General features: G+C 39.5%; 1 protein-coding gene across 14 annotated transcripts in view; it reads left to right on the top strand.

The window, feature by feature from the left end:
• The first annotated feature begins 3,291 nt into the window (after positions 1 to 3,291).
• The window catches only part of ZBBX (zinc finger B-box domain containing), a 112,609-nt gene continuing 99,188 nt past the window's right edge, over positions 3,292 to 16,712 (top strand). For 5 of the 14 annotated variants that reach the window (XR_003127327.3, XR_003127326.3, XR_003127328.2 and 2 more), the window contains exons 1-4: positions 8,742 to 8,869; positions 9,350 to 9,486; positions 13,896 to 14,009; positions 16,507 to 16,597. Coding sequence is in view for 7 of the 14 variants with exons in the window: in XM_025425477.2 (XP_025281262.1) it covers positions 9,419 to 9,486; positions 13,896 to 14,009; positions 16,507 to 16,597 (273 nt within the window). In the remaining 7 variants the exon portion in view is untranslated. Of the gene's footprint in view, positions 3,311 to 3,515; positions 3,535 to 8,739; positions 8,870 to 9,349; positions 9,487 to 13,895; positions 14,010 to 16,506; positions 16,598 to 16,712 lie in introns of those variants that run through there. The other 9 variants (XR_003127331.2, XR_003127330.2, XR_003127329.2 and 6 more) reach the window with 5 other exon arrangements.

Here is a 16,712-nt window from a genome sequence, read left to right as displayed (position 1 = left end):
TCTGCTTCAATCCTTATCCTTTCCTGTGATTTCAATGTAGGCAATTGATAAGACCGATGGGCGAATGATGGTGAGGAATGAAAACACAAGCCTCCTTTAAGAGGTTCTTGACTTCAGGCCTCTCTCCATTCAGGAGGCCCAACCATTGAGAAGGGGAAACAATACTGAATCACACGCAGAGTCTGACAATTATATGGAACTGGACATTTTTATTATTCATTTAAGAGCTTTTATCACCTATAAGTGACCAGAAAGTCCCAAGGCCTGCCACGATTTTCATCCAGGCAGGAGGGCGCCAAGTACAAAAGAAGGTTACTTAATGAGCGGAGCTTGTGCAACGCAAATGTGTGTGTGTGTGTGTGTGAGAGAGAGAGAGAGAGAGAGAGAGAGAGAGAGAGAGAATGTCTTTTTAAGCATGACCTTGTAGCTATCCTTTGAATTCAGTAAGTCTGCGCTCTCAGTTTCTTCAGTGTGGGTAAAGTGTATCCCCACATTGAATACCCCTAGTTCAGAAAACGTGCGTTCAAGTGTTGTCTTCATACTGGCATGATGAAACACGAATCTGCAAAAACCCCCAGGAATACTGTGCTCCCGATACAGATGTGGTAAACTATTTGCAGAATTGCTGGTGTCACTTAAATGCACTCTGCTTCAGCAGAGAGGAAATCCTATCTCTAGAGGTGTCATTGTTTTTACATGTTTCATTTCATTTTGTCACTAATCATGGTTCTGAAAGACAAGCTCTTCATATTTTTCATTTTACCATGTAACTTGGCATGGGCTTATTTTTTTGGCTCTGCTTTGTTTTGCAGAACCGCGCATGAGCTGTTTCTCTAAATATAAGCAAGGTAATATCCTTTTAACGCTTTTGAAAAGTGCCAGAATATTTTAAACATTACTTTTATGAGTTTGGTTTTACTTTGCACTAGTAAATGTGTTTCAAACATGCCTTTTTAAAGTAAAACAGTGTTGTACAGAAGTAATCCATAGGATTTATGCAAAATACTGCTATTGATGGGGCCTGAACTGAAGTTTGTTTGCTCTTCCCTCTGGAATGTTCCTGGCCCTGACTGCCCCATGTCTTTTTCTCTCCCTGCATTCTGGGACTTTCTTGGCCATCTAACCTAAATTTAAACTCTTATTATTTTTTATTTTATTCCGCTGCATTGTTTTCAAAGCACCCAACATATATTTATATGTTTGTTTATTTTCTTTCTGCTTCTATTAAAATATGTTTGTTAACAGAAGGGCTAAGTTTTCTTCACTGCAGTATTTTCAAGATATAGAAGAGGGGACTTTCAACAAATATTTGTTGAATAAATGAATGAATGGATACACACTGAAAATTCTTTCCTGGTAATTTGAAGAGCATGTCTGGAAAACAGTCCTGCATAAGAAAATTCTAGTAGTATTGAATATCCATTTGACACTTGTCATTATACTAGATTTAAAGGAAGGATTTGAGGGAAGGATTTGGTGAATTTATATCATGAGCAGTTAGATATCGATCACTGTACAGAAGCACCACTGCTTTTTTTTTTTTTTTTTAACCATTTATTAAGCACCAACTATGGGCCTGGCTTAGTGCTAAAGACCTAATATACATTGTTTCATTTACCCTTCCATGTTAGACCATGTATGGATTATTATTATTATCTCATTTAACCAATTAAACTGGGTTTTATATCTCACTGAAGGTCATACAATAGATAATTTGTGGCAGGACCAGGACTCCGACTCAGGTCTGCCTTCATTTCAAAGCCCAGAATCACAACCATAAGACTGTCATTGTCTTTTCTTATCTATGCTAGTTAAGTTTTGTACAATTAATGCTGCCAGGAGAAAACACTAAATGTGTTCTGACAGAGTACACTAATGTGGAAAGCAATGGTTCAAAGGTTAGTATCTTAACCATAAGAGTCGAGATTATTAGTCTAGTAACAAGATAGATAACGATGTGGATAAGCATAGACATTTTTATTTTTATTTTTCAAAGATTTTATTTATTCATTCATGAGAGACACACACACACAGAGAGAGGCAGAGACACAGGCAGAGGGAGAAACAGGTTCCATGCAGGGAGCCCGACGTGGGACTCGATCCTGGGTCTCCAGGATGAGGCCCTGGGCCGAAGGCAGCGCTAAACGGCTGAGCCACCCGGGCTGCCCAGCATAGACATTTTTAGACCAAGTGACTAAAGAACCAACCACACATTCTACTTGAAGCATATAAAAACAGAGCTATAAATAAATAAATAAATAAATAAATAAATAAATAAATAAATAAATAAATAAATAAAAAGGGCACTTGATGGGATAAGCACTGGGTGCACTGGGTGTTATATTACATGTTGGCAAATTGAATATAAATAAAAAAACAAAATAGAAAGGGAAAAGTCAGACTTAAAATAGCATCTAAAGCCTCCCAAACCAGTGTACGCTACCAATACTTTCTTTTCTATGGATTACAACAGAGATTTTCATTAAAAAAACTCTGTTTAAATAAATCTAGAAGAATTTTTTCAATTAACTGAAAAAATAAAAAAATAAAATAAACTGAAACAAAACAAAACAAAACAAAACAACCCACCACCCACCCCAAACTACAGATGTTTAGGGAGTGAAAAATAAGCAGGTGACTGGAGCAGAGAAGTCTGAGAAGCGTGGGTTGATTCTCTCTCTCTGTCTGCCATGTGACCCATACACCCGTGGGTCATATATTCGGTATAAAGAAGCGAGGGTTCCTGAGACCTGGATTCCAGGGTTGATTTTGGCTCTTGTGACCTTTGATAAGCGACTGGACGGAGCACACACGTGGGAGTCCTTAGCTGCTTGGGTTAATTCTTGGGTTTGCCATCTGCTAGCTGTGTAAATTGGGGTCCCAATTTCAACTTTCTGTGCCTTAATTTTCTTGGATATAAACTGAGCCGTTGTGAGGATGAATTAAATATTCCAGATAAAACTTGGACTAGCGCTTGCAAGGCGGTAGGAGCGCCTCCCGCAGAAAACCTGCCGCCTGCGGAGCTTCGCGGGCTCCTTCCTCCGCTCTCCGGCCTCGCCCCCTTCGCCCTCCGGCGGGGCTCCCTTGTGCCCTCTGCTGGTCAACAGCGGCCCGGCCAAGCGTCCTGGTTGCCATGGGTACGGGGCTGACGCGGTAACCAGGGAGACCGAGGCGGAAGTTCGGGGAAGCTGGGGCCCCAGGTGGGGCGGCGGGGGGCGGGGGCTCCAGGTGAGTCGGCGGGGGCTCCAGGTGGGCGCGGGGGCTGGGGCTTAGTCGGCGGGGGCTCCAGGTGGCGCGGCGGGGGCTCCAGGTGAGTCGGCGGGGGCTCTAGGTGGGGCGGCGGGGGCTCCAGGTGGGGCGGCGGGGGGCGGGGGCTCCAGGTGAGTCGGCGGGGGCTCCAGGTGGGGCGGCGGAGGCTCCAGGTGAGTCGGCGGGGGCTCCAGGTAGGGCGGCGGGGGGCTGGGGCTCTAGGTGAGTCGGCGGGGGTTCCAGGTGAGTGGGCGGGGGCTCCAGGTGGCGCGGCGGGGGCTCCAGGTGAGTCGGCGGGGGCTCCAGGTGAGTCGGCTGGGGCTCCAGGTGGGGCGGCGGGGGGCGGGGTCTCCAGATGAGTCGGCGGGGGGCTCCAGGTGGGTCGGCGGGGACTCCAGGTGGGGCGGCGGGGGCTGCAGATGGGGCGGCGGGGGGTGGGCTTCCGAGCTGGCGGGCCGGGATCCGAGGGGCGGGGGGGGGTGTGGGCTGGGATTCGGGGGCCTGGGGCGCTGCCCGAGTGGGTGTCCAGCCCCACCGACTGCCAGCCCCACTGGCCTCAGGAGTGGAAGCTCCTTTTTTTCCTATAAACAGAGAACTTCTGAGCCCCTGGTGCCAGTGGAGTCGGGAACTGTGAACCCTGGACACGACACCAGGGGGTTCCATCGTACCCGCTCTACAACTTGACTTTTTCTTTCTTTTTTTTTAAGATTTTATTTATTCATGAGAGACACACAGAGAGAGAGGCAGAGACCCAGGCAGAGGGAGAAGCAGGCTCCCTGTGGGGATCCCGAGGCGGGACTCGATCCCGGGCTCCCGGGGTCACACCTTGCCTTTGTGACCTTGTATTACATGGGAGCACTCTGACACCCAAAAGGTTTTCACCGATGTTTAAATATATTGTTGTAAAATTTAGAAGATAATCTGATGCTATACAATTCTGTCTCTAAATTTCCTTTTTTATGACGGGTTGAGATCATGAAAGGGGGAAGAATATGAATGATAGGAATTAATCATTTTAAGTTTGTAGAACAATATTTAGATTTCAAGTCCTAAGAGGAACTAATGGGACTGGGAATAAAATTGTAATTTCTGGCTTTGTCACCAATCTTGGATGGATGCCTTAATTTTTCCCATTCCTAAAATATTCATAAGTGACCACTTAGGGTAATAGTGGACTTTATGAGAATGAGTGGCATAGGTCATGAAAGGGTTCATCCATGAAAGGGTTGGATTTCCAAAAGGTGTGATTGATAAATTTAATGCTTTCATTGCTATTGGCGATCATATGAAGTCTTCAGTTGATACAGAATTAATAATCGTATATTGATTTACTGTTGTGACTTTAAAACATTTTTTTTAAGCTATAGAGGAGTTTATTTATAGTCAATCTGACTCAGAGATATGATCATTATGTAAAACGGATGAAATCAGAATCTGTGGTTTAAGAAAAGCCTTGATGGCTCCCTCATTCCACTTTCAGGGTAGTTTCTAAGGCTGCCCCTTCCCTGAACCCTGAGCTCTCTGGAGGCCCATAAGGAGCCCGCTGATTTACAGGCCACAAATTAGAGTCCTTTTGTTTGATATCTTGCAAATTAGGTGGGGATGGGAGGGCAGGGGGGTGGGGGGGTGGGGTGGGGTGCAGTGGGGTGGAATTCTCATCATTTAACATAGCGATAAACTGAGGCTCAGAGACCACTTTGACACAAAGGTCCTCTGAAGTTTAACCTAGTATCCATTAATATTACTTATCATTTTTAGTTGGCAAATATTTTAAAAAGATTCCTTGCCCCTTGATATCCACAAGCAAACTTTGCTAATTTTTCTCATATAAAAGGTAAAATCTGGATGACATGGGTACTATTTAGTACCCTGAGGCAATATTAGTCAGATATATTGGTTGGCTGAAAGATGAAGTGCAGCTGAGAAGTCAATACCTGATTTACTTTCATGGCCTATGCCAGGAGAAAATGGCATATATTTAGTCAGTAGGCCGCTCAGGCATCAGATTGTGCTAGGGATCATGTATTTTTCCTTACATATTTAGAAAGATTTTAATCTTTACTTTTGGGCCTCAAAATATGTGTTAAAGTAAAGAAAAATTCTTATTTACTGGCATTTAAGTTTTCAGGTCTAAGATGATCTGGGTCATTAGAATAATCAACTCATCTTAGATAAGTTTTTAGTTATAGGGACGCCTGGGTGGCTCAGTGGTTGAGCGTCTGCCTTTGGCTCAAGTCATGATCCCGGGGTCCTGGGAAGGACCTGCAAGGAGCCTGCTTCTCCCTCTGCCTGTGTCTCTGCCCCTCTCTCTTTGTCTTTCATGAATAAATAAATAAAATCTTTAAAAAAAAGTTTTTAGCTATACAAATTGTCCCATCTCAAAAACAGTGGCTTCCCAAACCTCCCATTCTGCTGGTGGCATCATGGCAAATTCTAGGAGAGTAGGGCAACTCTTTATGAATGCTCTGAGTTTCCAGGGTTCTAAATCATCATGATTTCCTGGTTTCCATTCTGTGGTAGCCAGCCTTGATTCTTGGGTTGCATTCCCAGAATGAGATCTCAGGTGGAAGGAGAATCCAACCATCATGGACACCTTTGGGTCATATCATGCGTATAGGAATGGGGAAGAATAGGTTGGGGATGGAAAAATGATGCGGCCTAATAAATCAGGTAACCAGACAATTTTCCAAATAGCTATTAAACTTCTGGTGTTTAATAATCAGAAAAAAAAATTGTGTCACCAAAGGACAGGTGGAATGACGAAGTTTGCATAATAGGGAGTTGATCTGTAGTTCCCTGATTCCGTTAAGTGACTCAAGTTTGGGGCTTTGCTGATCTTCCGGCTGACATTGTTATGTCCTTGCTGTGCCGAGAAAGGTGACCGCCTCTCTGTTGGTTTTACGAGAGGAAACAGAACAGCATGACTCACAATTATAATCTTCCTTTTCTCTTCATACAGGAAAATTGGCTTATGTGTGTGACTTGATAAAACATTTAGCTGAGAAGAAGCCTTACTAATTGCATTCAGTGAGGTGAAATACCCCCGAATAAGACCATTGATTGGTTAAATCACATTATCAGCAGAGCTATAAATCTGAATCATCTCATCCTAATGAAATTTACAGACTTTTTTTTATAAGAATTCATTTCAGTCGTCGTGTATTCAGTTTTATGCACAAGTGGACCCTTGAACAATGTGGGGGGGCATAGACACCACGATCCCCCACACAGTTAAAAATTAAAGATCACATAACTTTTGGCTTAATTTTTTTGGTAATGATAACAGTGTGGAACTTTTCATGAAAAACTTAGCCACAGTAGACAAGGGTCCAGCAATTGTATTTCCAGATTACAATAAAAAAGAGATACAGACTCTTTTTGAGTAGGATTATTCCCAGAGTTTGTCTCTTCCTCCCTCCCTCCCTCCCTCCCTCCCTCCTCCCTCCCTCCCTCCCTCCTCTCTTCTCTTTCTTTCTTCTTTCTTTCTTTCTTTCTTTCTTTTCTTTCTTTCTTTTCTTTCTTTCTTTCTTTCTTTCTTTCTTTCTTTCTTTCTTTTCTTTCTTTCTTTCTTTCTTCTTCCTTCCTTCCTTCCTTCCTTCCTTCCTTCCTTCCTTCCTTCCTTCCTTCCTTCCTTCTTTCTTTCTCTCTCTCTCTCTCTCTCTTTCGTTTTAAGTGAGACAAAGGTTTTGCCTACAAAGGAGGGGTAGAGAAGATGCACCCTCCCCTCCCCAGAGCAAACCGAATCTTAGTTTCCCAGTGGTATCTTTAGTTTTCTTTGACACTGATTTTAGCTTTGAAAGCTAAGGCTTGGTGCTTGAGAAGTGAGTCTAAGTTCTATGTCCCTCCTAAGTATTTCCTTCTGTTGGAATGGTCCACAGTATTGTCTCACTATATGGCTTTCCCTTTCATTTTGAGTTCTTTGAGGGAAGACACCATGTCCTATTTACCGTTGTGACTAAAGTACGCTTAAAGAGGTCACAAAGGAGTGGCTAAATATTTGTTTATCGAAGGCACAAATATACTTAGTCCTACAATGCATCCACTACACTGCTTGCAATATAGAATTATTTTGTATAATTCCATTTTTGATTATCTTCAGAGAATAAATGCCTTCAGAATTTTCTCCAAGGTAGTCAAACTCTACTCTTTCAGACTAAATTATTATTATTTTTTTATTTTTGGTGGGGAGAATAACTTGAAACTGGATTTGAATGAACAAAGTAGTCGCTCTTGCTGAACAATATCCTTTTTAGTTTTAAATGAGGCACAACGAAGTAGATCTGTGTGTTTGTTGGGTATGTATGGTGGACTTTGCAGGCGATTTCAAAAGAGGCATTTTAAAAGTATTTTGAGCAGTGGTTGCATCATTGGAATTATGAGATAGTGTCCCAGAGGAACAAAACTGAAGAATTACTCATTTGACTATATAGACTTTGATGTTACAAAAGCCTTCCATTTGGTTACTCCCGTTCTGATGCCTTCTCTCCTGAAGTTTTTGAGCAAAGCTTCTAGATTTATTTTCTGTTCTTCCGTCTTAAACTTTCAGTGATTCTCATTAGCTACAGAGTAAATTCCAAATGCCTGAACTTTGCATTTAAAGCCACTCGTTATGGGGCCTCAGCCTACATTTCCAAATGTATGCCTACTTTTCCCCTCCACGCAACCTGCACATCAACCAAATAGAATCAGTCATTAGTCCCCATTTGAAAGCTGTTTTTCTCATAGTGTCGACTGTTTATCATATCTTCTTATGTGTATGTGTGTGTGTGTGTATGTGAGTGTGGAGTGGGAAGGGGCAGAGGGAGAAAGAGAGAATCTTAAACAGGTTTCATGCCCAGCTCTGAGCCTGTAGTGAGGCTTGATCTCACAACCCTGAGATCATGACCTGAGCTGAAATCAAGAGTTGGATGCTTAACCAACTGTACTCTCCAGGTGCCCCCTCCCCCCCATATCTTCTTAGATAGCCTCCTTTCTCCTCAGATCCCCACATTAAATGCTAGCCAGCTCAAGTTCTTTCTCTCACTTCTTATATTATTACATCTATAAATTTTATGGCCTTTATAATTTCTACCCTATTTTATGGCTTTTATATATAGGTTTTATATGCCCTTTTTGACTCTATGCCATTTTTGAGCATAGAAAACAAATTTCCCTGGATCTTGATACCTTCATGCCTCTCAGCATGGTGCTTTGCATATAGCAGAGACTTAGTAAATATTTATGGGGGTTGTGAGTACGTAGAAACACATGTATAAACCAACAATATCAAATGGTTTGGCCATTTGAAACTATGGACTGCATGGTAATACCTTTTATATTTCTTTAAGAGTGTTCAGAATTTGGAAATTTTTATTGGTATAAAAATCTAATAGTTGTGCACGTGATTTGGTAATTCAGCATTACAGAGTAAATTATTATAGAACCATGAATAATTGGGATATTCAGGAAATAGGGTGTTCTGAATAATTTAATTTTCTGGTTAACTTGGAGTTAGGCAGAAAATCTTTTTTTGTTTCATTTCTTGTTAAAAAATTCTTTCTAAATATGCTAATTTCTGATCTTAGGCAAAGAGCATCATTAAAATTTTCTTTGATGAATGAGGATATTAGAGTGCCTTTGGGTAATTATTACATACCTTAATTTTCATTTTACATTGCCATATATGTACAAAGAAAGGTTTTGAGTTTGGATTGTATCTCTAAGTTTCTTTTCTTTTCCCTATATTTAGCCATGGATATTGTTTTTGGATAGGAACAAAACCTGATGCATATTTTTATACTCTTTACCACAGAAAGAGCCAGAGAATGTGCTCTGTCTTAATGAGTGCATTCTTCACTTTCAGCTGACTATTTCCATAGTTTTTTGCTATAACATTATTCGTAAATTTTTAGTTCCATCACATGTTATACTTATAACTTTATTAGTATATAGATCTATATAAAACTTAAATTTAGCATATATACATATATATTTACTGTTTAACCTTTAATTAAGCTTTTTTCTCATAATGATTTCGGTTTGTAAAACTTGCAACTACACATAGTTTTGAATTTGTAATTTAACTACTTTACTCTGGCATAATTCTTTGTTACTTTTTCAGAAGTTTTTGTAAATCACAGTAATTTTTTGATAATAATAAGACTGGAAAAAAAAAAAAAAGACTGTGATCATGGACACCAAAGATTTTATAGTTCTTCCATGGGGAAAACCTGGAAATTCTGTAAAGCTAAGATACAGGTAAGTGCATAAATATTTATTACTAAAATAGAAATAATTGCTAACATTTCTGTATGTTGTATTCTTTTTATATGAGACAATTTGGACTTGAACTTAAATTTGTGAGCTCTTATTTCCATTTTCTTTACATTGGTGTATTTTTATCTATGAGATAGTAGGTTTGATATAATCTATCATAATTTTTAAATTGAGGACTAAAATTATTTATGCCACAAAATTGAGGTGAAAAGTTATAAGTGAGGTTTGGGTTTATTGACTACCGAAGCAGTCTAACAGAAGGTTTCAGATAGTTTGTGATACTTTTTCAGGGTTAAAAAGGAATCACCCTGAAGAAACTGAAAGGCACTGAAATTTAGGGAGATTATTGGACTGAAAGATCTTTCAATAGAGAATAGAAGGTGTCATCCCAGCACTTCATCTACTAGGGACAGTATGTTGAAATCACCTTTCTTGGGAAGGGTACCTTACGTCCTGGATTGTCTTGTGGACACATTCAGCTAGCCAAGCCATCTCTGGGAATTTCGTGACATAGCAGGAGTACTGGCAGTGTCAATATACTGTTTCTTTTTGAGGTCATCTAGAGTCACTGGAAATTCCCAAGGCCTGCCTCTCAAGTATCAATAAGGGCCAGCCAGTCTGGGTTAGGGACAGACTGTTGATTTTCAATTTTAGTTTTGAGTTCCCTGAATTAGATCAATAGTCCTGTGGTTATTCAGTGTGTTCAGAGCCTTCCTAATTCTTCCCTCACTTTTGAGATACTGTGAGTAAGAGCACGTGTAAACTGGAAAATGTCACACAAATATATGGCATTCCCAGCACAACTGACCCTTGAACTACACAAAGGTTAGGGGCACTGATGCTCTAGAACAGTCAAAAATCCCTGTATAACTTTTAACATCCCCAAAACTTAACTACTAATAGCCTAGTCTTGACCAGAAGCCTTGGAGAACGTAGTCAATTAACACATACTTTGTATGTTGCATTGTATTATATACTGTATTCTTTCAATAAACTCAGCGAGAGAAAAGAAAATATTACTAAGAAAATCGAAAGGAAAAGAAAACAACACTATACTGTATTTATCAAAAAATTTTTGTGTATTAGTGGACACATGCAGTTCAAACTTCTTTTGTTCAAGACCAGCTGTATTAATTTTACCCTTTTTAGGTGGGAGGGGAGCTATCCAATTGCTACTATTACCGATTTTGTTTTTTTGTGTAAAGAAGAAAATGGGGCATATATAATTTGATTTTGGTCCTGTGTTTCTAGTCTGTGTTTAGATACATAAAGACCATTTAGCCAACAGACATTTATTAAGTGAGCATGTTCTACACAGTGTGCTAGGGAATGGTGGATATGAGAGGAAGAGGACACAATCTTTGTTCTCAGGTAGCTTGTAGAGGATATGAATAGATAAAATCACATTTATGAGATAGTAGCAAGCGTGGTGTGATGAGAAAGCCCAAGGGGCAATGAGAACATGGCCCAAGCTGCTGGGGCACAGGTGGGGAGGTCTCCAAGCTTTGCTTGAATGATGCAGTTAGTTGGGTAGTTACTGGGGGGAAACTTGTGCAAAGGTAGAGAGACCACATAGTTTGGGAAGTGTCAGACACATGCAGTGATTTATGGAACAGAGATTTATAGAACAAAGTTAGAAGGGCAGGACTGTATAGATAGTAAATTAACTTGTACAGTGCACTAAGGAGTTTTGAATTTATTTTGGAGGTGATTAGGTTTCCCTGATCCAGTCATGATCAATATCCTACAAAAGGTAGGACAGGAACACCTACTCCACAGTAATTGCTCTGGAGTTCCCTTTGTCCCCCTTTTCTTATTTGAAGCCTATTTGCATTTGATACTATCTTAATGATGATCTTAATCTTGGCTTATGCATTGGTGTTCTCCGGTGTTTGTATTCCTCTTTCCCAGCCCCCAACTAATTTGAGCAGGTTGTTTCTGGCCCTTGGATTTTTTGGGTCGACCTGATCGCTGCAGAATCAACCTTAGTTTTCCCCAATGGCCCTGCCTGCCCCCTGCTCCCCCCCGCCCCCCCAGCTCTGTGTCTGGGGCTGTCTCTAGAAGGAACCCTTGTCTTGTTTCAGACCCATCCCATCAACTTGACCACTTGGTCAGTAAGCAGTCTTTTTTTTTTTTTTTTCCCAGTCTCATCCCTTTCCTCTACCAGTGGAGTCTTTAGAAACATTAAAAGTTTTCTAAGCAAGGGAGTAACACAATCACAATTGTGCTCTTGAACTCTTCCTCTGGAAGCCATGGAAAATTGTTGTTGGCCATCGAGACTCTGGACAGGGAGACCAGCTCATGTATCCTCAGCATACAGTCCTGAACTGTGTCTCCATCCCATCCCAAAGTGACCTAGGCATCATTATCTTTCTGGTTGCCCAAATAAGAAACCTAGGATTGTCTTAGATTCCTTCTTTGTCCCTTCTATGGTGAGTCACATACTTCAAGTCAGTCTCCAAGTCCAGTTAATTTTATTTCCTTATATTTCTCAAATGCTCCCATTTTTCTCTCCACTGTCTCTATCTAGTCAGACCAGCATCATCTCTCTATTATTAGGATTACTGAAATAGTCTCCCAACTGGCTGCCTTGCCTTGCCTTGCCTTTCAGCCTTACACCCTCTAATTTCCCATTCTGCAGTCAGAGTGATTTTTCTAAAATGCAAGTCTGATCCATTCTCTTACAATCCTTTGGCAATTCTTATTTCTTATGGAATACAAATCCTCATCATGGCCTGCGTGGCTCTTCATGACCTGGCCCCTCTCCACCTCAGCAGCCCCATTTCTTGCCACTGTTCCCATCCTGTACATAATTCCTGGTCACGTGGAACCTCTTGTTCCTTGTCCCACACATCACCTGTGTCTACTAGTGCCTACACTTTTCTTTCTTCCTGGAACACAGCTCTCACCATTTCCCTGTAACTGGCTAGGTCCTTTCATCCTGTAGGTATCAGCTCAGACTTTTCTTTCTTCAGGAACTGCTCTTGCAGGCCCATCGGCTGGGTACGTGCCCTCTCTGTGCTCAGGTACCTCCATGCTCTTCTCCAATGACAACACCATTATACTCTATTTTGATTACCTTCATGCATGTCTGTGTGTGTATATTCCTGTCTGTACTGGAAGCTCTACTGGGTCTCATATCCTATCACGTACTTTCACATGTCCTATCACCACAGTATCCTAGGGGCTGAAATATTCCTTGTGGAGCAGATATAATGAAAATAGTGCCTCTCCCTCAGTATTTTGCCAGCTTCTCTAAACCTTCTGGCAGCCTTTGCCTTATTTCACTTTCCGTATGTCTCCCTGGATAGTGTCCACTTGGGCACGTATCTTTGGCCCACTTGCTCTTTGGTGACTGTTCCTATAAATTAGTTCCCTTTCTGATCCCCATTATTCGTTATTTTTTAATTCCTGGCCTTTGAATCCTTGGGTATGCACGAGGATTATTTGAATATAGTCAAATACTAATATAATAATAAAGGAAGAGATTTAAACTGATGATAGATGAGAAAAGCTAGAGAACTAGGTTGGCATAGGCTTATGGAAGATGGAGTCAGTGACTAAAACTGACAAGAGACCAGCAGCATAAAATGAAGGAGATGGCTTGTGTCAAAGTTTGATGAGCTTCAGATATTATTACCAAAATCTCTTGCTCAAGAATCTGTAAAGGGACTCTTCTCTGTCCTCAAAAAGCTCTTTTCTTCTTGTTTTCCTTCAGAGGAAACAATAGGTGGTATTGGCCCAGTTCCCATTCAATCCTTTTGATGGCTCCTATACCAAGAACCTCAGTAGATGCTTTCTCCCTAATAGGCCCCAAACAAGCTCTGCCTTTTTTTTTTTTTTTTTTTTTTTTTTTGTTATTGTACTTGTACAACACAGAGGTAGAAATTTGTTGAAGGTTTCTAAGATGATCAGGTCAGCAAAAATGTGTATCCTGTCTAGAAAGACGGAAAACAGTTATTTTAAACAGTGTGCTTCGAACTACTTGAATTCTTTAGAGGAAAGACAGTACGGAAATTGGAAAATCTTTCTTTCTTTTACTTTCTATTTGTATAGCATAGATATTTGTTCATTTATAAGGACAGGGTTCATATGGAAAGTGAATTATGATTTGAAACCTCTAGCACTGTAGTAGGTAAACCAAAAATCTGAAGTTTGAAAATATACATATGTTAAGGTGAATGTTAATGGAAAATAATGTTAACTTAAGAAACCATAGAAACCAATAGACTTCCAAAGGAAGTCCTTGGAGTACTTTATCACTTATTTACTATTCATAATTGTAAGGGCAAAAGATGACACAAAAATTATTTTACCTTTTTTGTTGTTGTTGTTGTTGTTCGTTTGTTTGTTTACCACAAATGAATGTTCTGTGTTTGACTTTTACTCAGAAATGCTCGGGAACTGAGATTGGAGAAGGTACAGTTAGAACTGGAGAACCAACAGATGGAAAAGAAACTACAGGAATTCCAATCAGCTTGGAGCAAAGAAAAGGAAGAAAGAAAGTAGGTGACATTTTCAGGGGATTATAGAGAAATAAACTGAATTGAGTAGAAAACTATTTCGGATATTATTGTCATTCCAACAAAGATCTGCCCTGAATGAGAATTTTCTAACTTTTCTTGATGAACAAATAATATTAAATTTCTCCTGCTTTTTCTATTTGTGTCCTTTACATTAAGGCATGTTCCTTTTTAACATTAGCATGACTTCTGTTTCCTTTGAACCTTATTTGGTCTTACACTTTCTTATTTCTCTTATATGACTCTTCGGAACCATTAAAGTCTGGGATGTTTAGCACAGCAATGCAGAAGTTGGCCTTTGCTCTCATAAAACTGCCATTGCCATCCGTAGGAGATTGCCAGTTTGTGTTTAAGGTCATTTTTATTTATGAAAATACTTTGCCGGGACAGGGGTTTACATGTTCATATATAGGAATCATTCAAACCCTCAAGTATGTTTAAAATATTTTTAGACAAATGTGCCTTAGCTGAAATTTTATTAATGAGCACTCTTTAATATTGTGCTTTGTATCTGTACTAATTTTACTGGGAGTTTTCCTTTATTATAAAACTAATAAATACAGATGATAAAAGCCAAACAGAACTGATAGTTATATAATGGAAATTATTTCTTCTTAGCTCTAGGCTGACTCCCAGCCCATTTGTAGCACTGTTTTTAACAATTAAATTCTTTTCCCCCCACTAATATCTTTGTATAAACCTGTGTGTTTATACATTTTCTATGAATGTGTGTTTGTGTATATCTGACATGTCTTATGTTTGTTTGTACAAGTGAGGTGATCTATAAAATGATTCACACCCTATTTTTTTTTTTTACTTAATATGTCTTAGTGCTGTTGCCACATCAGCACACAACTGATGATTTTTTTTTTTTTTTTTAATGAGAGACACAGAGAAAGAGAGAGGCAGAGACACAGGCAGAGGGAGAAGCAGGCTCCATGCAGGGAGCCTGACATGGGACTCGATCCCGGGACTCCAGGATCATGCCCTTAGCTGAAGGCAGATGCTCAACCGCTTGCGCCACCCGGGCGTCCCATGATGCCTTTCTTTTAATGGCACATGATATTTGTGTATTTTACAGATATTTATTATTTTTTTTCTATTTTGCAGTTATAAATGCTGCTGTGAATATGTTTCTATATATATTGTGCTTGCATACACAAAGATATCCAAGAGTTAAATTGTGAGTCAAAGTATATATGCAGTTTGCATTTTGGTAGATACTGGAGAAATTGTCTTTCAGATAGGCTTCAAAAATGTGTAACTTTCTCCTACAGAGAATGACAGTGCCCATCTCATGTGCTTTGGCTGGTACTAAATATTGCCAGGCTTTTTGTGTATTAAAGTAGCTTTTGTTTAGTCTTATGAAATATCCAAGTGATATCATCAAATATCCATGCAATACCTTCTGAGCCATTAAAGAAAATTCAGATGTTTACAGTAACTCCGGTTGTTTTTATCTTTAGAGTCTGATTCCTTAAAAACATATTCATGGCACATACACACACCCTCTCTAATTATCAGAACATTGATTTAATCAAGGATCTCAATGTCGTATGTCATCTCAGGTGACAAAGTATATTGTATATTTTGCTGCTCTTCTCTTAGTGATCCAGTGAATTTATTTTGAACTTCTTAGTGGATCATGAAATATTTGTGCATCAGAGGTCTAGAAATCAGCCCCAAGAGTGGGTTTTCATTAGCTGAGAAACCTTTTCTAGATGTTTTTAAAAATGTCCTAATGCTTGACTTTTTAGAAGAGGTAAATGTTCTTCTAAGATCACATAGATAGTAAATGTCATAGCCAGAATGAGAACCTGCTACTCACTGGTCAGGAAGATAGAAGTCCAGTGTTCTAAATTTGACTTCATTATTTATTGTCTGGGTGACCTTGGGCAAGTTTTTGCCTCATTATTTTTTAAGTGAAAATTGGACTTTTGCCTTGTTAACTTCAAAAAATTTTGTGAGACTCAAAAGTGCTTGGAAAACTAGAAATTAAACAGTTTGCCTTCTTTGCCATCTCTGTTACCTTTCAATGTGGGAGCTGGTTTGTCGTCTTAAATGTGGAATTCATCACTTAGTAGATCTGCCAACTATTTTGAGTATTGTCTTGCTTCCTTTTCCTCTTTACATTTGTAGACCAGTTTTTAAAACTGCATGACAATCTGTAAAATTTCCTATAAATCCATAAAACTATCTTTAATAATCATAAATGTCTAAAAAATGAAATTCTGCATCTGTGTTTGGACATTTTACTTTTGTTCATTTCTTCTCAGAAGTTCCAAATACGGTACAGCTATATTTTAGAATTACTGAGGATATTGTGGCATTATTGATATTTCATTTTCATTTTGTGGTGGTCTGTTACATGTTAATGACTGAATTTCATTTCTTGAAACAAGGAAAATATATTTATTTTCATTGAAAGGAGAAATGTATTTAGTAATTACATTTTGTCTTCTGTTTATATGTATTGAAGGTCAAGTGGATATCACTGGAAATCTGGGCAACTGGGAAAATTGGGTAATCAATCACACATGATGTCACAAAATAAAGGAAATGTTATTAAGGTAAGAAAATACCATTTGGTTCTCAGGGAATTTACTCAGTGAAGAGATATAAATTAATTTTTCAGATCTTGTATTCCCTTCCATACTTAAGAATCTACTATTCTTATTTTAACAA

Source organism: Canis lupus, chromosome 34, assembly GCF_003254725.2.
Source record: "Canis lupus dingo isolate Sandy chromosome 34, ASM325472v2, whole genome shotgun sequence".
In the NCBI taxonomy this organism is placed as follows: Eukaryota; Metazoa; Chordata; class Mammalia; order Carnivora; family Canidae; genus Canis; species Canis lupus.
Note: the sequence above shows the minus strand (reverse complement) of the source record. Positions and strands in the feature narration are given on the sequence as shown.